Genomic DNA, 21,866 nt, shown 5'->3' on the forward strand with positions numbered 1-21,866 from the left:
ATAGGTATGAGCAATAGTAGGATGCTACAAGCATGTAAGAGTGCTGTGATGTTGATAGTAATATGTTTTTAATGTCCTTTTGTGACAGCAACCTGCTGAGGGACCAAAATAACTCTAAGACTAAAATTCACAGGAAGCTGAATAAGCCCTGAAGGGTTGTCCTGAGGTTACAGATCGGATTGCTCTTTGCCAGCCACATGGAGATTAGTCATTTTGAATTGAACTGGACACATTGACATGAAATGTTCCATAATGTATGAAAAGTAAAATATGCATATAATAAGTTATGAGAAATTTCATTTCTATGCATAAAAGGTTTTCAGCTCATAAATGAATTATCAATAAATAAATACAAAAGTTGTTTCCATTGAGTGTGATTGTTTGTTACCTGGTAGTTGTCTGTGGCGTCTCCGAGGAGACCACCAAAGGTGATGGCATTAGTGATGCAGCCCAGATAGATGAAGAGCACAGCGGAGATGGACTGGATGTGGAATCCCTCGTAGAAATCGCTGGGCAGGAACGGAAGTTTCCGCTTTATGTCCAGGTACAGGCCACCGCAGAAACTAAAACAGCAATGCACTCGATGGTTAGGATACTGTACACTAAAGTGCAGAGTAGAACATTTTTCTGTGAATTCACCTGAAAATCACAGAAATTTGCGTAGATAACATCCATGTTATGATATGATATCTATGTAATCATAGATAAAATAACATAACTTTGTTTACATAGATATCATGTTTCCTGATATCTATGTAAACATGAGCAAAACAACACAATAAACCCTGTTTAAAATTCATGTGATTCAGCCCGCAGGTTACAGGACGATCACCAAAATGGCCACCATTTTCTGCAGTGCCACACTGCAGCTTGATAGCGGCAGCTGAAGACATACCAACCCCTCTATCCGGTTTGAATTTGTACCAAAATCATTTGTGCGACGACAATTACAATTCTGATTTTCTTGCCATGTGCCAGATAGTGACTGTTTGTGTCCAACTACCTACCGACCAGTGAAGGCCAGCTCCTCTCCCAGCTCATGCTGCACAGGCATCTCCTCGTCCTCAGAGAGGCCGCCCCCTTTTCCAGCCGTGCCGTTCATCTGGCCCAGCTCGTTCAAGGAAAACACAGACTTTCTGCAGAAACAAACCCCACAAATTACATCTGAGTCGAAAGGATCTTTATAGTGATGGCAAACTTTGATTGCTGCAGACAGGAGGGTGTGATTACACCCATCATTAAACTCTTATCTCCTGCTTTCATGCGCGGCACAATCTATTTTGCCACTAAGTCTGTATCATGGACGACAAAGCGGCTTTGGTTGACATTGTGAGTGGTTGTAGACGCATTTTAGCACGGCTCCTTGAGCTTAGAAAAACACAAACCTTTTGTCAGCTGTGGGGACTTTCTTTGGAGGCTCAATGCGGATTTTGGGATCCCATTCTCCAGGTGGAAGCACAATCACTTCATCCAGAAACTCATCGATGCCGGCTATCAGGTCCTCCCGATCTCTGGCTTTGTAGGCAACATCACTGAAAAGCTTGATGGGGAGGAGAGAGGAAAGGAGAAGGGTTTAAACATTCACTTTGTTTGTAAGATGTTCAAACCAAACCGAAATAGTCACAGTAAACGTTTGATGAAACTTATAGGCTGCTTGAACCCAGTTTATGTTCAAATTATGACAATAAAATATTAACCTTCAAATCTTACCGATGTAGATGCAAGTTATTAAAAAAATACAGTCTGATACATTTTTGTCTGCAAAACCGATTAAACAGCAGAGATTCATCTGAAAGTTGCAGAACAATCTGCTGTGTAAGTTAAGAAGCCATGGACAAAATCCCTGTGATGTTTTACAGTAATCATATTATTATTCTCAAGTTTCAAAGTTTCTGCATTAATAAATGCAGTCTAATTACCAACACCCCAATTTCCTCCTCATGAAATGAGTTTCCTTACATAAAATATGTTCCCAAACCTGAAAAACCCACTCGGTTTTCATCTTGCAATCTGCTGTTACAGCTTCAGTACGCAGCTTTTATATTTTTTTTTCTTTACATATTTGTTAAATCTGTCACCATGTCGTGAATGTATAAGACAGCCAATCTGTGAAAAAAAACAAAACTCCTGCTCCTCTGTCTTCTCCCAGTGCTAACTAGAAACAACCAGTTGTAGCTAGGTGGATCTCCTCCACCTCCTTTCTGACCTGTCACTGCCATCTGAAGAAATGCATCGCTCCCAACCAAAAACAACCAATCAGAGCCAGGAGGCGGGTCTTAGCGCTGTCAATCACCTTCCATGTGGCGCTGCTCACCCCCCTTGCTCTCTGTTACGATACAGTTTCCAGAGCCTGTTGTGCATGCTCAGTCTAGTTAGCATGGCCACTGATGACAGCGGATAAAAGGTTTTCTTGTAACAGTAAGTTGTTTCTCTACCATTGTCACATTTAGTAGCGAGTACATGAGGATGACGGGCAGCAGTAAGCCCCGCCGCCTGGCTCTGATTGGTTGTTTTTGGTTGAGAGCAGTGCTGTTCTTCAGACGGCAGTAACAGCTCAGAGAGGAGGTGGAGGACATCCGTCTTTTCACAGGTTATATGTCTCATATTATACTGACACAACATGGTGATAGTTTTAACAAATATGTAAAAAATATATTTTTCATAGAAGTTACATGTAGTTTTGAAATATGAAATGGGTTTAAGATTAATGATACATTTTATGGAACTAATACCAAAGCAAAATCTCAATATTTAAAGACAACAACATTATCACTTTAGCAAGCCTCAAAGTGAGGCTTCTGGTCAAACCATCTAATTGTTGCCAACCAATCAGGAAAAGGGACATACTGGACGTACAGCTTTAAACAGCAGCTCACTGTCTTTTCTGAAAATAACAGCAGATCTTCTCAGACAATGTCACTGTCAGCACTGCTCCGCCTAACAAAGACGGGATGCCACAGAGGCATTTTTTCACACAGTGACAGACACTTACATCATCCACCATTAGGGTCGCTATAGCCCTGCCGATCTCATTATAAGACTTGGCCTTTCCTTGGGGACCCAACAGAACAAACAGGAATCTGCAGACAGGAAAACACATGTAAGGGATGTGCTGGCAGGTCAGATGTCCGCTGCAGAGGAGGACGCCTGTCTCACCTGGTGGGAACTGGCACTTCTGTCAGCCCTCCGAGCGTCGTGGCCTGAGCCAGACGGACGAAGGCGACGAAGGGTTTGTTCAGGAAGTCCACTTCGCCCACTAACACGTTGGATGCCTCGGCGTCTCTGGGGATTTTCTTCATGAATTTGTTTTTTAGCTGCGGCAAAAAAGGAAGGAAAAAGTAGGTGTATGTTGAGATATAACTGTCATGTGGCAGCGATGTTTCTAAAGTTAACATATATCTGGCCGTATATTTATGACTAAATCTGCATTATAGCCATTGCTAACAGTGCCTTCCAAACGTGTTCACACACCCAGGCCAGTCGCAATAGCAACATTTTCTAGACGGTAAAATGCTCCAACAATTGTTGCGATAAACGATCATGTTGTTGTTTTGAGAACATTTTCAAGTGTATATTGATAAGGGCATAATGATGCAAGTTCTCACTCTCAAAGATCAATAAACTGTAACTGTGTAAAGAACGCTTCAAATTGGAACTGGATGATATTTTAAATATCCAAAATAAAAGACGTCAACCAAAAGCAATAAACAAAATGGGAGAAGAAAACCAAAAATATGAATCATCCAAATGTAAATTATTGAGCTCATTTTGATTCATTGTGCTATTAACTGATTAACTGCTTATTGCGACAGGCTTACACACACCTTGGCATTCCTCACTTTACAGTCATTTCTCACTTTGTATCGGGATTTTACAATATGAACCAACCAGACTTGCGGAGAAAAAAAAGTGATGCATGTATATATTTTTAAAAGATCAAATGAGTGGCACACATTTGTACTCTGCCCCACTTAAATAAATAGAGTTAATTTGTTACAAGTAGTCAAAATAGATTTATCCAAACTAACAATGCATGCCACACTTTTCAATGTGTTATTAGTAAAACCTTTTGAAAACAGTGTCGTTATTATTCCACTTCACGGTGGTTTACAGAACCGATGCCAGAAAATAACTGAAGAATGATGGCGTGGCATGTTTTTTAATGACATATAGCCTGAACAAACTTATTCATGAGGGATTTTAATTTTGTCTCTTATTTAATGGAAACATCGCAATTTCAAAATGGTGGGGGTTTTTTTGCAATGGGAACGCAGCTACAGAGAAACATCCAGGGACCTGAACACTTTTGTCAGCTCTGCAGGTCATGTCTTCTAGATTTTATGATTTCTAAATACGAACTAAACAAAAAACAAAATACAAAATTGTTGTTGTTGTTTTTAATGCTGCTGCAGTTACCAGATCTCTAAATAACAACCCAAGAGTAACAACTTTTTATCAGTCGCTTCTCTACATTTAGAAGTGACAAACTAGCATCCTGTGTGGCTTTCTGAGCTAAAAGACCCCTGAGAACAAATGAATGAGGTTAAACAATGATGGCCGACACAGCTGTGACGGGACGAGCCGTGCCAGTCCATGCTGACCTGCCTGGCCTGCGCGTCAAGGTGCGGCAGGAAATCGGGCAAAGGCCGAAAGACGCTGAGTAACCGGGAAGCTTTTGCCAATAATCCACAGCCTCAATCTGTGACTACATGTGAGCTCTAGGCACGCGGACCGGACAATGAGATCCATGGTCCTCCCCGCTCCGGCTCGATATTGACGCTGACAGTATAGCGCAGACACACAAACACACAGTGACAGCAAAAAAAATTTTAAACCACCATTGTTGCATGTAACCGACTGTACGACTGTAACTCCAATTGAAACACTGGTCGCAGGAATCCTTGCTCCTGTGGCAGAGCTAACAAAGGCCGCTCATAACCCGTATCGTGCTCTCTGAAACAAATCCTCATTCAGTGTTTTTTTTCTACTTCATCCCTCCCAGAGAGCGACACCTCATCATGACCTGACTATTTCAAAGCTCAGCAGCCTGATCCCCACAACAACAGCACGCCCCCGCAACTGCCCCAGCATGTGTCTCTGGGTTTAAATCGCATTATTGAATCGGTTCCGTGTGTGTTTGCACGCTTCCTATCCCGCTTTTTACAACAATTGGAATGAAAGAGGAATTGTCAATGAGGCAACTGAGACAAGAGACGGGTGATTTCTCCTGTAATATAGAGCAGCAAAGTGAGTATAGCTTGTAAGCTAACAAAAAATTAGACCAATTAAGAAATATAAACTCTAAATGTTTTTGGTAGATATCAGGATTAATGATTGGATTTCTACACAATGAACGGTTGGTCTGTGAAGTCACAGTTGGAGCCCACCTGGTCTGTGCTGGGAGTGTCGGCAATGTCGTTCATACTCCTGCTCTGAGCATGACCTGGAAGGGAAAAACACTCACTGAAAACTCAAGTCTACATCAAGTTTCCCATTGTGTTATACAGTGCTTAAGTAAACTGCTAGGTTTGCAGCAATACAGTCTATTAAGGAAACATTTTAACACCGAGAACGCACTATGTGTTGTACAATTGTAAGCTAGATGTGACAAGATGCACACATTTCAAAATGTTTCCCTTTTGTCCCATCAGTTGACAGAATGTGTATGTTTTCAGTGAGAGGTTGGCCATCGTGTTCTTTCTCATCAGCAGCATTTTGCTGATCTCTTCCGGAGGAAAGAAAGGTCTGCTGTACTTTAGATGTTGCTCTGCATGACATGTGTACACATTTATTAACAGTGAAGGCATACTCCTGAAATGTTTTAAAGATTAATTCATAGTCCACTGGTAAGCATGGATTGTGAATGAAAACGAATTAAATTAGGGAGAACACGGCCTTACAAAAGTATTTGTGTTCCTTTATTTACTCCCAACTTTTGTATTTTTGGTGTATTTCACTCTGAGTCTAGGCGCTGCAACTGAAATTGAAAATTTTTTCATGTTTTAGGACTTAGGAAAAAAAGTCTACTAAAAACTGATTGTAGCAAAACAGCACTCACGCAGGCGTCCGTAGTTAGCAACTTGCTGCTTAACTCGTAGATCTTCTGTGGATCGGTTAAAGTTCGGCCCTTGACCCTGACCTGGACCCGGACATATTCCACCTCGGGGCGGTACGCTCCGACCTGACAGCGGCGGGGAAGCAGGCACAGAGGCAAACAGAAGATAAATAGTTGAAGGTGATGTGGTCTGATTTACTGAGCAGCATGTGCTTTGCCCTGATGAGATGGGGAAATGTTACAGTGATAATTAACTCATCAAACATTAATGTGTCCCCTGTGGAGGATATGAGCCCTGCTGGCTGCTGGAGAGCACGGACCCGTTTAACAAACACGATAAACATATGAATAGTGAATTTCTGCACAAAACGTTTTGCAGGGTTTGTGCAGGTTTCACCAAATCAAGTTTAAGACTTTTATAGACCTTTTTCAGACCATTATGAACACAATTTAAGATGGACAAATAGAATGCAAGGGAACCAAAATTGAAACTTCTGGGGTCTTTTTGTGACTCTTGGCAACAGCTCCCAGTGGCATATCGCTCTCTAGCTAGCTAGCTAAATAGCCAGCTATGTGACTCAAGGAGTTAAAGTTACCAGTAGCAACCTGCTAATACTTGCTTTCTAGCTGGTAACAAGCTAGCAATATTTGGGTGCTGGCATAAAACTTTTAGCAGCTTGTTACCGGTAGCCTGAACTGCCTTGAGCCACAAAATGTGACTCTAGATGAAGATGCCTGCGCACGACTCAAACTTTTGCCTGATAAAAGGTAAAGCTAATTAAAGGTAAAGGTAATTTTATTTATATAGCACATTTTCAGCAACAAGGCAACACAAAAATACTTACATAAAATATATGAGATTAGATAGCCCTGCCACGTCAAAATTTAAGACCTGTGATTTGTATATTTACATTTTTAAATGAATTTAAGACCTTTTAAGGATGAGCAGACACCGTCTCTAGTTACTGTCGGTGACAGAGCTGAACGAACACATTACTTAGGGGGGGAAAAATCACTATTTTAGTGTTAAATCAAAAGCTGGCATTATGGACAGACATTTTGTGTTGTTAGTCAATATAATAAGAACAAATACACTAAAATATATTTTTGTTTATTTTAGTCATCTTGAGTAGCTTATTAAGCTTATCTAGCTTATCTTAGCTTTAATAATAAGCCTAATTTTGGTGAAGATAACCTAATTATCTTAGCATATATGGGGTAGAACATTATCCTGTGTAAAGTAAAGGTTTAGTCAGGCCTTGCTGAGTCAGACTGCAGATTTTGGTACTAGTAGAAACACTCACTTGCAGAGGAGCCGGACTTGCCCATGTCGGCCAGTGAGCGGTGAATCGGCTTCTTGGTCTGATGTCGGTGTTTCCTCAAGAGCACAAAGCTGATCTTCTCCCTGAGCTCAGGTGATAACATGCCCTCTTCTATCTGTCTCTCAATGATGTCATCTGCACAGACACATGAGTTCAGTTCCCATGAGATAAATGGCTTTTACTCAGACATACAAAGTCTTGATGGTGAAGGAATTAATCAATGTTCCGAGCAGAAAAACATGTCGGCTGATTTCTCTCCTTGAGATTGAATGCTGCTTCAGAAAAACAGAATGCTTGTGAAACGTGACACTCCATCAAAGCTCACCACCACAAAAAGGTGTTTTCTCATAAAAAAAAGTTTTTCTAGCTCTTAGAAAAGAGAAGAACTCAATTAAAAAGTCATTACGAGTTTTGGTGGATTAAAAGAAAGGCTGGTCAACGACAAACTGATGTCACAAAAAGAAAAACTTTTAAGATAATATTAAAAACTTGATTACTAGGATTAGGTAATCTACTATCAGCAAGTCTGCAGCTGCCATTTATGCCCAAACCACTTGGTTGGGAAATGAGGTAGTGAGTCTGGGCCACCCTCTCAGGAAAAGCTTCTTTTATTTGCTGCTGCCAGAAGCAGTTGCTGGAATTGATTAGTTTAAGCTCCACGCCCTTTTACCACATTTCAAAAAATCTGTACTGACCGCCGGAGGGCAGGCCCCAAATCAAGTTCTGCTTGAGCCCACAAATGACGTTGGGCCGGCCCTGTAGGAAGAGCTGAAATAGATTATTTTTATCCTACAACTCAGCAACATTTTGTTATTCTAATTTCAAATGCTCTTTTTGATAATATTTGTTTGACATATGACTTTTACAGCCATATTGTCCCATTTTATGGCACATAACTAAATAAAAAAATACTGTCATAGCTACTAGCAAGTAACCTGTTTACTGACAAGCTCCACTGAAGTTAGCTAGATTTGGTTAGGACAGAAAATACTTCCTTTTAGGCAAGACTGAGAATCTTTTCAGATAAATTACACAAAGTACGCATAATAAATATTATAAAGGAACATTTTGAATGTGTTTGGCTACGAAACAACAAACAAACAACAAAACATTGATATTCATCAATAACAGACCACAAGGGATAGATATAGATATGTATATATATTTTGGGGGATTTCGTCCCATCTTTCAGGGAGACGTCTCACCAACTATCTGAGGCAATGAGTAGCCGTCCAGGTCCAGCAGCACCGTCCCTGTTTGGAGACAAGTCCTGAGCTCAAAAAGACTGTGCAGGGACAGCGTGGACACGTGGGGTTTACTCCATCTCTCGCCTCCCTCCTCCACCTTTTCCTCAAACTTCACCCACCTGAAGATATAAAAGTATCAAAAGAAAAAGTGACAAAATGTTAAAACTCACTGTTTGGGTTCCCTCTGCTCAGCAGGCATCGATCCACTGAAAGGGCAGCTTGGGTGACCGCAGTTCATTCTTCAAGCTTCTCGGATATTTTGCTCTGCCGAAGCGGTCTTGCACAGGTGGGCATTTATCGTATCGTTTATCATTTATCACGATAAAAATTTTGATTTATCATTGTGAAGATAAATTAAAATGTATGATGTTCCCTTGTTTCCCCACTGTTTGTATAAATAAATATCAATACATTTGAAAATATGGTTAGATGCAGTTGCTGTGTGCAGATTAGTGATATAAATCAAACCCTTTTATGTATTTGGTGTCATAAAGAGGTACTTTACAAATTGGTAAGTTTTTCAAGAGCAGCATTTTCGTTTGTGGTTAACAAGTTATAATAACCAATAACAGACATTACATTTTGTCAAGAGTCATAGTTAGAATCATCAATATGTTGGTCACTGTTCCATTGTTCAAAAGAAACGCTGAGCAGATTTGTTTCCTTTTATGCCACATCTTTGTGTGACAAGACATTAGCTAGGCTTGTTCTGTGGACATTTTTAAAACTAACTTAGACTGTTCACTGTGTCTCATGCGTCTTTATCCTGTACTTACAGTTTTATTTATTTTATTGACATTTCCTTTTTATTTTATTTTCCCCACAAGGGGAAACGCTGTTTTTGGGTCAGGGGTCAGATTTAGGACTACGGTGTGAATTGAGTTTTGGTTAGGGTTAGCATAAGGGTAAGGTTTAGGCTGTAGAAATGAATGGGAGTCAATGGAAAGTCCCCACAAAGATAGTCACGCAAACATGTGGGCGTGTATATGTGTGTGTGTGTGATGTGTGTTTTGGGCGTGGACGCACACCTGGCCGACTCCTTCCACTCCAGGTCGTCACCTTCTCGCTGCAAAGTATCCATCTCTGTGAAGAGCGTTGGTGTCTGCAGGTCGTCGTCTTCACTCAGGATGTAGCGTAGCCGCTCTGCTGCTGGAGACACTGCGTCGCAGAAAATAACTCATTTAAAACGTTTAAAAAAAAAAAAAGTCGCAAAGCAATCATTTTTTCTACTTCTTCTGCAGAGCTTAATATGCTTATGGAAAGCTTTAGTGGCTCATCAGGATTGAATTGTTTGCAATTGAATTTGAATCTGTGTACATGATTGGGCAGATTTGATTGTTTAATACTGTACGTAAATTGGACTTGCTTGCCTTGGGATGACACTTGTTGTTAAATGGTGCTTTATACATAAACTGAATTAAGTTGAATTAAAGGGTTCCAGGAGGGCATCTGCAAGGCAGCCATGAACCAGCAGGTCATACTGTTATACAAACATTCTGCTGGAAACAACCTGACAGTGGAACAATGTTATCAACGCAGTGAATTATTCTCTATCCAGTGACTGTATTGAGGATATATTTAAGCGATTAACCTTTCATGATGCTACATGACTACATAGACCTGATACTGTTTAGAAAATGTTTACATTTTACCTAAAAGAAATGTAGAATTATTTTCCTAAAATGAATTGTAGTCAGCGCTTCTCTTGCAGGGAAGTTTTTAATGCCTAACTTTGTCCGTTGCATTTAAGGTCCTGCAGAACAGAGAACACAACTGAAGGTTGTTTCATGCTCACAGAGCCCTGTGTCCAACTTAAGCCAATTCAAACAAAGATGTAATTACCTCTTCCTGTCTTTCTCACTCAGGCTTTGAAGATCATGAACTGTTTTTATTTGTATTTATTTATTTATCTCAAAGTCATGCTGCAGTCATTTTTCAGGTGCATCACATGAAATTGGCTCAGCCCTAAAAACTTTGAGGGTTTTGAAAACCTGTTAATACTTTGCGCTGACATGTGATCTGAGTGACTTGAGTGTTAAATACAAGGAAAGTTACTAGTGGTAAGTTGCCCTATATTTATTTATTTTATTAAGAAAAACACTGTTTTTGTTTACTGAATTACTGAAATTAGATTAACAGTATCCCTGCTTGTTGTTTTTTTTTATTACAGGATCCTATTATTTTTGTTTTTTGTGCACTTACATGATTGAGATCATCAGATCATTTTTAAGATCAGAGATAACGTGAGTAAACACAACAGGCGGTTTTCAAATGATGATTTCGATAATGAAGTGAAATTATAAGAAATTTGCTTATAGATACTTCTAATATTTACCAGAAAAAACTCTGAGATTAGTCTCAGAAATAGTCTAGGAAAAACAAGAAAATTTCTGAGTTTGAAAAGTAAAAAAACCAAAACATTTCCAAGTTTTTTTTTATTTATGCTGCTCCGTAAGCCATAATCTGGCCCTGGTAGCACTCACCTACAAACCGTAATTACTTTGCAAGACTTTTAATCATTGATGGATCAATAGCATTGAATAATTTTACGTACAGCTAGAAACTATAAATCATTTCATATGACATGTTATTCAAAAATATAAACTGAAAGTGAATAAAGAGAATCAAAAGGACAAAAACTAAACGTTGTTTAGTTTGTTTGCAATTACAGGTTTCATCTATTCAGAGGAAGACATGTAGCTGGAGAAAATAATAATAATTCACCATTTTTTAATGCTTGTTTTGTATATTTATGTCATTTTTGTACAACAGGCAGAAGATTTTAAAACGCTGCCGCTTGCATCGAGTTCGTCTGATCAAGTACCTCTGCTGTCTTACCACTTATTGCACCACATGCATTTTGAAAATTGCTAAATAAAACCCCTCAATTCACCAACACTCCTAACCCCAAGTATTTGAAAGCGATCTGCTGGCGTGTTTATGACAAAAGAAGAAGCGATCCCTCTCAGGCTGTGCCTCAGCCTCCTGCTGCTTACTGTAAAATGCCCAGAAGGGAGTTAAATCACATCAAAAGCATGGCAAAAAGCCCTTCTTTGATTAAAATGAAAACTTCACCTGAATGCCAGCTGAGTTCAGTAAACACACTGAGCTGCTGCTGAAGGTAAAGGGAAGAAATACACAGGTTGATGACAAATGAGAAATAAATTCAATGAATCAGTGGACATCATATGTTTGTTACGGAAGAGATAAAACTGTCACAAACACTAAACAGGACAGTTTTTATTGCAGTTAAGCTTCGTGTGCCAGAAACGACATGCCAGAAATGTGTTCAGTTTGGTCAGAGCTATTATGACTAAGACATCTATAATTCATTAACTATCTCATTGAAACTAGCTCAACTGATCCATATTAGCTTTCTGTAGAAACAGTATTAAGTTGTCTAAATAAAAACATAATGATATATATTTCTATAATTATGGCTGGTCATTTAGGCAGCAAAGTATCTCCATCACCATGTCTTATACACAGTATGTCCTTAGATAGTCTCTGGTAAACTCAGTGCACCAGTATGAAGGTCATCTACTCAGGTTTCTAACTGTGCAACCAATGTTTTCACTGCGCCCAGTGCGCCAGAATCTTTCTTCTTTGCTGCCTGTTGGATCAGAAGTATCATAAGTATACTTTAAGAAATACGGTCATATTCAATAAGTTACAATATGTCCTGATGAGTCTTGTTTGTCAGATTAAAAGTACCTTTTGAAAACAACAACCATTAAGCAGGTTTTAATCATATTTTTCATTATTAAGTCCACTCTCATCCAGAGGAAGAAAAGGGCAACAGGGGGAAGAAACGACTGTATTTTAACAGGAAGAACCTGAGTCAGTGTGACTGAGTGTCTTCCATGACCGACTAGAAGAAGAGAAGACACTGAACAGAAAAGTACAGAGGCAAAGAGTACACAATCCTAATGCCACAACTACTTTTGTGACTGGCTCTGTCTGAGGGTGCATTCAGCTCTGTTTGGTCCGGTTTAATCAAACTCTAGTTCGGTTGGTTTGGTTTGGTTTTCAGGTGTGAGTGCTCAATTGAACTCAAATGCGGACCAAAAAAGCAAACTCTGGTCCACTTGGGCCTCGGTTCGGTCGATGTGAACTCTGGTGTCCGCATGCCACTCTGTTGGAGACTGCTCGACCGGAGACTGCTCCGAAAGCAGGAGGCAGACTATAGCGCAAGGCATTCTGGGTACATAAAACCAAAACAAACGTCCGAGTCCAGCGCTGCAAGGAGAAACGGCTCGTGGTCTTTCACCGGAGACATTTTACCACTGCTAAGATCTGATGCTACACAATTTTTGTTTACATTTTGTGAAGAAGAAAGTTGCATTCAGTGTCCTCTTCAGAGGTTTTCATGTTGTATCCCTCAGTAGTTCCTGGTGCAGCACCGCCACAGGCGAGGAGGTGAACAGGTTTTTCAATTAGTGTGGATTGTTTGACACAGTACAGTCTAGGTTGCACTCTACAAAATATGGCCTTTGGTACACATAAATTGCTTGAAGGGTCAGATGGAGGTATAAACAGACTTTACCCTGATATAATCAGTTCTGCTTCTTGTGTCTGAGCTAGGGAACATGTTACAGTACATGCACAATGTAGCTGTTTGTTGAAAGATCAACCAGTAATACTAATTTTTACAGCTGCTTGAGAACAAAATTATAGACTTCCCTCTTGCCTGAATGGAAATCTACAGCAAGAGTAAGTCAGCTGTGAGTCTAGTGACATTTTAAGGTTTTTGGAGACATATTTTAGCCTCCTGTGGCCTGCCTTCTGGATGAACCGTCTTTGTAACTGTGATCAGCTTTATTGTGAGGGCTGCTTGTTTGATCGGTCTTACTTGTGCGGTTGATGTCTTGGAGACTCTGCTCAGCTGAGTCCATAAGTCCTTCCTCAATGTCTATGTCTCTGTAGCGGTCATGGTCGTGGTGTCTGTTGTGGCCGTATTGTCTGTCCTGCTCCATGTCCTGAGCCTCTCGACTCGAACGCCGTCGCCTCCGTTTGCGGCGTAACCCCCGCGATACGGGGACACCGATGTAGACGGATTGATGGTCTGTGGAGGAACGCGGTTCGTTGATTAGAATCTGACACTGTGCCAGAAAAATAAAGTAAGAACTTACCAGCGTTTTCACTTGGCTAAATGTTAAAGCGAAGTCATGTTTCACATACACTGTAAGTGCAAAATTGCAAACTGTTTAATAAAGCACAGCTGTTTAAAAAAAAGGGTCACACTGAATAAAGGAAGTGATTTGATCACAGCTCAACATCATCAATTAACCATATTTTACTTAATAAAGAAAATATATAGACAGAAACGTGATTTCTAGCTCGTCGTCTTTGCAAGGACATTATTACATAAATCCAGGCAAACTTTAGTTGTTCAGTTGTTTCTTTTTTCTTTTAGAAAGTAATGTCTTTTTCCTCCTTTCTTTCGTCTAATGAATGTTAAACTTCTTCTCTCTTTTTGATGGCACAATTAATGTCAAACAGAAGAGTCAGCTGTAAGCTTAGTGACAACAGTTTAAGCTTTACTGTAGCATCCTATGGCCAGCCTGCAGGGTGAACTGGACACGGTGGCTGATTTTAACATCCCCCACTTGCAGACTGTTTTCCATACAGTGGAAAGGCGGATTTGAAATTAGACCTCACTTAATCTCTTGCGACGCTCATGAAAGGCAACAATCTTCCTTCTCAAGGCTCTTTGAATCTCAACATGGTGTTCACTCTGACCTCAACAGTTAGGAGCGTACCAAACTACAAGTGTAATGTTTAATAAGTACAGTGAACCTCCTTTAAAATGGTGAATAATTATGTTTTCGGTACCTGATGTGATACAGCTGTGTGTGATTCTAGCCAATTTATTGTGCCCAGGCAGCATTTTTACTATTTTACAGAAGGTTTTGATTTATTTTAAATGTCCACATGTCCAAATATGTAAAAAAAAAAAAAGAAAAAAAACACATGTCGTAATTCTTTTGCATGTTATGTTTTGTATGATGTAACCCATATGAGGTTTTCAACATCAGTTTGAGCCTTTATTAGAACTCAACATGACTCAGTTTCATAACTCACGTAATCCCCGTCGTCACCAAAACCGTGAATCATGCGAGTTAGATTGCCTGCTTCCAATTAAGATGTTGCTACAACACTAATTTCCCAGAATACTTCAGGTCGAATGGCAGAACAGCAGGGAGACGCACAGCAATTCAGGATGTTTCGACAATAAACGGCACATAACCCTGCATCGGTAATATAACATGTTATATAAAATACATAACATGTTTCACGTTCTGAATCTTGCTCACACAGTCTCAGAACTAAAACTGCATTGTCAAATAGCCCATTCAACACAATTTTAACAAACAAACTGGAGGTTTGGACTTCATTTTGTATGTTTGCAGAGGCCATTTATCCGCCACAGGCTTAATTGACACACATGCAGACAAACTCACCATCCTCTTCCTCATAGCGAAGGTCAGACACCCTCATCCCTCTGTCTCCATGGTCCATCCTGACAAGTTTAAAAATACATTTTTAGACACATGTAGACTTACCCTCAGATACAGTAGCATGGTGTGGCTGTGGTTTTTTTGTATCTACGTACACAAAGCATCATGGCTAACCGAAGAGTAGCTGCGTTTCTATTGACCGCACAATTGCACAATTTGATATTTCGAAAATGAATTTACTTAATGGAAACCCGCCAATTCGAAGGAAACGCCCAGTTTTAAATGAGGTCGTATTCCAGCCGTATCGAAATTGGCTAATTTCGCAAAACTGTCATGCCACTGACGCAAACCACGAAGAAGAAGACGACGGGAAGTGAGCTGTTTTTTCAATGACTTGTCGCGTGAACAAACGTAGTCGCGTGTGATTTTAATTGTTTATTTCAAAAGTTATTCGACATTAGTGGAATATCGGAAACGTTTTGTGAACATTTGTAATGGAAATGCAGCTTGTGGTTTTCCAAGTCTCGTTAAACAAAGGACTTAAAGAAGCCTACTGTACACCTGTTTAGCTTTTTGCTTGCACATCTTTAAGATTATTTGTTTGTCCTTTAAAAAAAAAGATTTATTTTACATTAGAGTACAAGATACATGGTGCAGTACAGCACATTAATGAAAAGAACCACAAATCAAAACAAAGAAAAAAAAAAACAGAAACAGAAAATGTTGCATTTTAATGAATGAATATGAACTGTGTGTTAATAAGATGTACAGGCTCAAAAAAACATTTAAAAAAAAGAAATCTCACTTGATAAGAAGACGTGAGAGTGTTTGGGCTGATCACAGGTGATAGTAATATTAGAAAGATAATCACGTGTTAATCCAACTGTCCAGTTTCTGTCAGAGTTTAGTGGCCTTGCTCATCCAGGTCTCCATGAATCTTGCTTTCTGTAATGGTGTGTGGTCATTTTGGAACAGGACGGCGTCATCCCCAAACTTTTAACTTTATAGACACGTGTTTTTTTCAATGATGTGTGTGTGTGTGTGTGTTTTCGCATTTCTCACCTCAAATGACCCATTTTTCTAACAAATATTGCAATGTAAGCACCCAGCACTCCTTGTTATTTTTGGGTTAGTGGTTAAGTTTAGGAGTGAATTGGGTTTAGGCTAGATTTAAGGTAAGGGTTAGGCTATAGAAATGAATGAAAAAATGAATGGAAGTCAATGCAAAGTGTGCATGCGGGCGTGTGTGTATGTGTGTGAGAGAGCTCCATATCTGGGACATGACCTCCAGCTGCATTACCACCAGCAGCAGCTCTCGCTCACTGACCTGCCTGCTGCAGCACTGCCATGCAGATCAATGGGAAAATAATTAGGAGCGAGGGTAAGTCAATAAAAATGCACATAATTAAAACAAATGCGATGGTATCGTATCGCACGTGCCACCAGCTGAGGGCCACCAGCGAGGAATAAGGCCACCGTGTTCCTGCTGGTAGAGGTGTCGAGAAAATCAAATCTTTATTTTCATATAAATGTTCTCGGAACTGTTCTTTTCACTTACGGTACTGAATATAGTCTCAAATTCCATGGCAGTGAATATGAAGTAAATTCCTGAATTACTACAGATATGTACATTTCGAGTAAATTCTAATTATACCTAAACCAGAATTGGATAAAAAACTTTAAAGAATGATCAAATATGAAAAATTGAAAATCGAAAGTAAGTAGAGTCCGATTTCCACTCTGTGTGTTACATTTCACACTTCAGTATAATTGTGTGCAAAATGTTGTCAATTTCCCATTAATGGCAAAAAATACAATTCCACAATTGCTGTGTTTTCATTAAATAAGAAAGGCAATTAAAATCACACATGAAGACGTTTGTCAGTAAGAAAAAACATCATCCTCCAACTACTTCCTGTTGTCTTCTTCTTCGTGGTTTGCGCCGGTGGCAACACTCGGTTGCTGGTCATGTCACTCGTGTTTCCACTGTTTCGCGAAAGAAAAAAAACAATTTCAGAAGGGCCAACAAAACCCACCTTTTTCTTTACCAAACTTTTTTTTAATCAAAAATATGTTTCTTTTTTAATTGGCTTGTTTCCCAGAAGCAAATTTACTTTCAAAATGTCAAAATTCACATTTACATAGTCAATGGAAGTGAAGTGAGTCAAAAAAAGGGTTTATTTCTATTTCAGAAAAAAAGAATTGTGGATCAATCAAAACAGGAGGCAAAAGTTTCCTCCGTTCAGTCCACTGACTGGCTCCCTGTGTGTAAACGCTGCCTCTATGTGATCATTGTAACACTCTCCAGGAGTGTTCAGGTAGCAAAAACACTCCAAAAGATGGACCTCCAGCGCTTTGTGAGGTAACAAAAGCCACCCAGGGTTACTTCTGAGAAACGACCAGTCTCTCTCTCTCCCTCACCTTGGCTGGTCTTAAAGGCTGAGAGTCAACCATCAAGGACACTGAATGGCAGAAAAACAAAAAGCAAGATGCTGCTCTTCAAAAACAGTCAAACCTGTCTGCGGATGAGATTCTGTTGCAGGAAAGGTTTTGAAAAGTGAACTTTTCTTTTTTCAGATCAGAAGTGAAGTGATGTGATCTAATGGGAAACACAGGTGTAGTGGTGTAATGATTTGAAATTATTTTACTGCAACTGAGTCAACATGGCTTTCTACTGATGAAACTAGCAAATATAGATGATAGCAAAGCATTAAACAGTTTTTTTTGAGAAAATGATAATGTGCCACATAACTTTGAACTGATTGTTCACACAGAGTATAAAAATATACATACAGGCTTAAATTTATACCTTGACTACACTTCTGATCGAATTCTGTCTGGATTTGACCATTTTTCATCAGCAGCACCATCAAAGCCAACAATGTAAAAAGACTCAACAATCTGGTGAAGAAGGCTGGTTCTGTTCTGGTTCTGTTCTGGGGACGACTGTGGAACCTCTGGAGATGATGATGCAAAGAAGAATTCTTCATAAAATCAAGAAAATTATGGCACATTATTGTCTTCACACTATCTTGGGAAAACAAAGTATCTTCAGTCAGAGGGTTCTTCAGATTTGCTGTAATACAGACTGCTACAAGAGATCTTTCCTACCAACAGCCGTCTCCATCTACAACACAGGTGTCAAACTCCAGTCCTGGAGGCCCGCTGCCCTGCAACTTTTAGATGAGCCTCTGCTGCACCACCTGAATAGAATAATTAGGTCATTAAGACTCTGGAGAACTGATCTACACAAGGAGGAGGTCATTAAGCCATTTCATTCCAGTGTTTTGGAATGAAAACAAAACACTGGCACATCTGTGGCACATCTAAAAACTGCAGGACAGCGGCCCTTGAGGACTGGAGTTTGACACCCCTGACCTACAATAACTCTTTGAAGAATCTAAATTAATGAGTTACATTTGAGATTAATAAATTATTTTTGAATTTGACATTTTTTGAATTCACTACAGAATTAGAAGAGCTCATTTAAGCTGACTCAATTATAAGTGCAACAGGGGCAAGGTCCAGGTCCAGGTCCAGGTCCAGGGTAATGCAGATATTTAAGATTAGCCTGCTTCATTTGGAATTTCTACAATCTTAGTTAAAGTTTAAGAATTTGAATGTAGTCTCCCTGCAGCTTTTCATTCACAGCATGATGCTATCCTGACCATGCTTCACATTTGATTCAGTGTTCGAAGGTTTGAAAGCGTCGCTTTGACTTCTCCACAATTCTCTTTGTTGCAGCCAAGCAGATCAATCTTTCTCTGAGCTTGTCATTGTGTGGAGCTGCATGATTCAGTTAGGGTTGAAATTGGATTTTAGCTTCTCGGGTGACACTTTGAAATAAAACTGGGCTCAACGTGAAGAGAGGTAAGTTTCAGCTCCATGGCAGAATTTGCCTTGATTGTTCCTGAAGAAATTGTTCTCTCCTCAAAGGAATCGGGTCTTCCAGACTTCAGCTGACACATACTTGTTGTGACATAGACTCACTCAAACGTTTGTAATCTGCAGTTGGTTAGAAATGACTCCGAAACCCTTTCCCAACTTTTGTTTATGTACAGACCAAAGGGAAAGCCCAAGGATCTCAGCAAAGTTATGAAAAAGGTTTTGATAACTTTCCCATTGTTCTGAGAAACAGCCGGTTCTGTGATGCTAAAAAATCCTTTTTTATTGGTAACAGGTATGGAAATAGATCTTGGCCTGGCTAAGTTAAATCATATGCTAGGCTCTAGAGGTACAGGCATCTCTTACTATACTATTCTATTGACTTCGTCAATGTATGCATATGAATGTATAGTTTTGAGCATGTGATGATTACCAAAAGCAACCTTTAAACTTCCTCACACAACTCTTACATTTAAAAGTGATTAAAGTTGTGTATCGTGCAACATTTACCCCCACGGCAGCAAAGCAACACAACTAATTATTTTTATGCACTTTGTGAGTATCGGTAAACTTCTAACCGTAACTGTTAAGTTCTGGCCAGAAAAGCCAGAAAAGGTGAGTAAAATCAAAGATAAGAAGAAAACCATTTAAAATGCGAAAAGATGCGTTTTGCATGCAAACAGTATGAAAAAATGTAAACAAAGCCATCAACTTTTAGTTTTTTTTTTTTTTTTTAAATACAAAATAATTTATGGCTCAAGCCCGCATTTGTTTCTTTCCTGCTAACAGGACTGGTTTGAACAGAGTTGAGTTAGAGCTCTGCGTGTCTCATTGTGTTTTGGCTATGGGATGCTGGAAACGCCACCCAGAGGGGAGAGAGGTGTGAAGCGGCTGGTGGAGGGAGGTTCTGACCCGGCAGAGCTCTGCCTGAGCTGCTGCGGTGGAGGATTGTAGCTCTGGCTTCCTGTCTCTGTAATTAGTGCTGTCACATCAGTGTCCTTCACACCCAGCTGGAGTGAGTGCTGCAGGCCACCACCCCCTCCCATCACAAGCTGATCGATGGGCTCGCCCTGCCTCCGAATGCCCCCCCATCCGCTGCCCACACCACCTCGCACCGAATGGAAATAATCCCCACTGGTGTATGAATGAGAGCACGAGACCTTGCCGTCATGTGCCCTGCCGGCATGGAAGCATTCCCAAACATCCGCACGAGGCACAACAGGTTAATTTGTCGAGTAATTGAGGCTTTTACACTTTGGAGAAATCTGTGAGAAAGATCAGCGTGGTGTTTTACACTTTTAACCTCATCTAAAAGCAATCAGGTTAACTGAAATTACAACCAAACTTGATAATTGTTAGAGAATGCCTTCAGTGACGTAACCTCTAAACCTCCACAAAGTTTAGTGGCTTGTACAACAGTCTGTTAAAGATTATGCGTGAGGATGAAAGAAATTATTGCATTAGCTTTACTGTTAGCATTTCAAACCCCCTAGCAACATGTTTTAGCATAATTTGGAGACAAATGTTACCTAAAGATCATGATTAGAATTTGACTAAATATATTTATTCTGTGGTCTTATTCATCCAGTGTGGTGTCCAGCAGAGAAAGTAAAGCCTGATGTGTTTTTACACGAGTTAAATCATAAAGATATACATCATATTAGCTACGAAAGTAAGCGTTGCCCACTAAAAGTGTTAGCTTCAACGTCTTACACTTAAGAAGGTTTTTGAGTTGAAACAATTATTTAAAAGGATACAACTTTATATTTCAACTATTATTGAGACGTTAATAATAGACATTAGATAGCAGTGAATTTGTTGAAAAGTGAAAGAATTCTCTCAGCGGAACAGCTAGGCTCTCTATTTTAGCTAACTTAATAGATTTAAAGCAACTCAAAAATAAAACTTATACCTCTGGGATACTGGGGCTTGTTAAAAAATAATAAATGTTGAGATTTTTACAAAGAAAAATGTTCAATTTGTATTCCCTCAACTCAACAATGTACATGCGACAATGCTAAAGTTAAGCTAGCTGATGTTGCAGGCAAAGCTGCTGGTGAAATTCGTCAGCTGATTTCACCAGAGAGTCTGACTGTGAGTTTGCTGGGTTAATTTCAGATAAAACCACGAAGCTCACCAGAAGGTATCATTTTTTATGCTGTTTTTGCTTGTTGCAAAGTCTAAATGTTTACTTCACTCCGCAGACAGACGGAGAAGTTTCAACCGATCCAGCAGATTATAAGGCCTCAACCTGCTTAACTTCAGCGCAGTAAAAATCAAAAAAGCAACAAACTGAACAATGTTGCCTTGTGAAAATGTGGTTGTTAAACACCAGCTAGCATCACTTTGCATCCTATCGATGTAAATAGTTTTAGTTTGAGTAGATTCAAATTGCATAAAAAAGTTGAAACAGTCCGATGTTTAAAGGTAAGGGAAGTGATAGGTAAAAAAAAAACAAAAAAAAAAACGTTATAAAGAAAAACTGAACTAGTTTTTTAAATTTGTTTCCAGGTTTAACAAGGTTGTAAAAGAGGTAGAAGTCAAGTGCTACTTTAAATCTGATCTGAGTTTATAAAACATCTGATTAGTTATGTATGTTTGACCTCTTTCTTCTCTGATGTATAATTATAATATTGGGAATGAATGGCATATGGTTGTCTGACTTGATCCCAAAACAGTTCTTATTGATTCTTTTTATGACTGGACATCTTGTTAAAACTTATGTATTTTTGGTTAAGAGTCTCTTAGCAGTTAAAGCATTAATAGAAATCTCACCAAATAGAGTGAGTAAGCTGATTCATCATTTCTATTGGCGGAAAGGTTTGTTTTTTTTACTGTAAAGTAACTCGTTTTCATTCAAAAACATCAATATCATTTGTGTGCTCCTGAATGGCTG

The 21,866-nt window shown here is 39.5% G+C and overlaps 1 protein-coding gene across 1 annotated transcript in view; it reads right to left on the bottom strand.

Moving 5' to 3' along the window:
• Positions 1-21,866, bottom strand: part of slc4a5a (solute carrier family 4 member 5a) — a 36,535-nt gene that overhangs the window by 14,306 nt on the left and 363 nt on the right. Inside the window, exons 2-13 of the mRNA XM_028033325.1 lie at positions 15,089-15,147; positions 13,477-13,689; positions 9,653-9,782; positions 8,583-8,743; positions 7,360-7,512; positions 6,059-6,181; positions 5,388-5,443; positions 3,157-3,314; positions 2,993-3,080; positions 1,386-1,540; positions 1,008-1,136; positions 389-563 (exon numbers count right to left, since the gene is read on the bottom strand). Coding sequence (XP_027889126.1) covers positions 389-563; positions 1,008-1,136; positions 1,386-1,540; positions 2,993-3,080; positions 3,157-3,314; positions 5,388-5,443; positions 6,059-6,181; positions 7,360-7,512; positions 8,583-8,743; positions 9,653-9,782; positions 13,477-13,689; positions 15,089-15,146 — 1,599 coding nt within the window. The 5' untranslated portion in view covers position 15,147. The remainder of the gene's footprint in view (positions 1-388; positions 564-1,007; positions 1,137-1,385; positions 1,541-2,992; positions 3,081-3,156; positions 3,315-5,387; positions 5,444-6,058; positions 6,182-7,359; positions 7,513-8,582; positions 8,744-9,652; positions 9,783-13,476; positions 13,690-15,088; positions 15,148-21,866) is intronic.

The sequence above is a fragment of the Xiphophorus couchianus genome, chromosome 12, assembly GCF_001444195.1.
Source record: "Xiphophorus couchianus chromosome 12, X_couchianus-1.0, whole genome shotgun sequence".
Classification (NCBI taxonomy): Eukaryota; Metazoa; Chordata; class Actinopteri; order Cyprinodontiformes; family Poeciliidae; genus Xiphophorus; species Xiphophorus couchianus.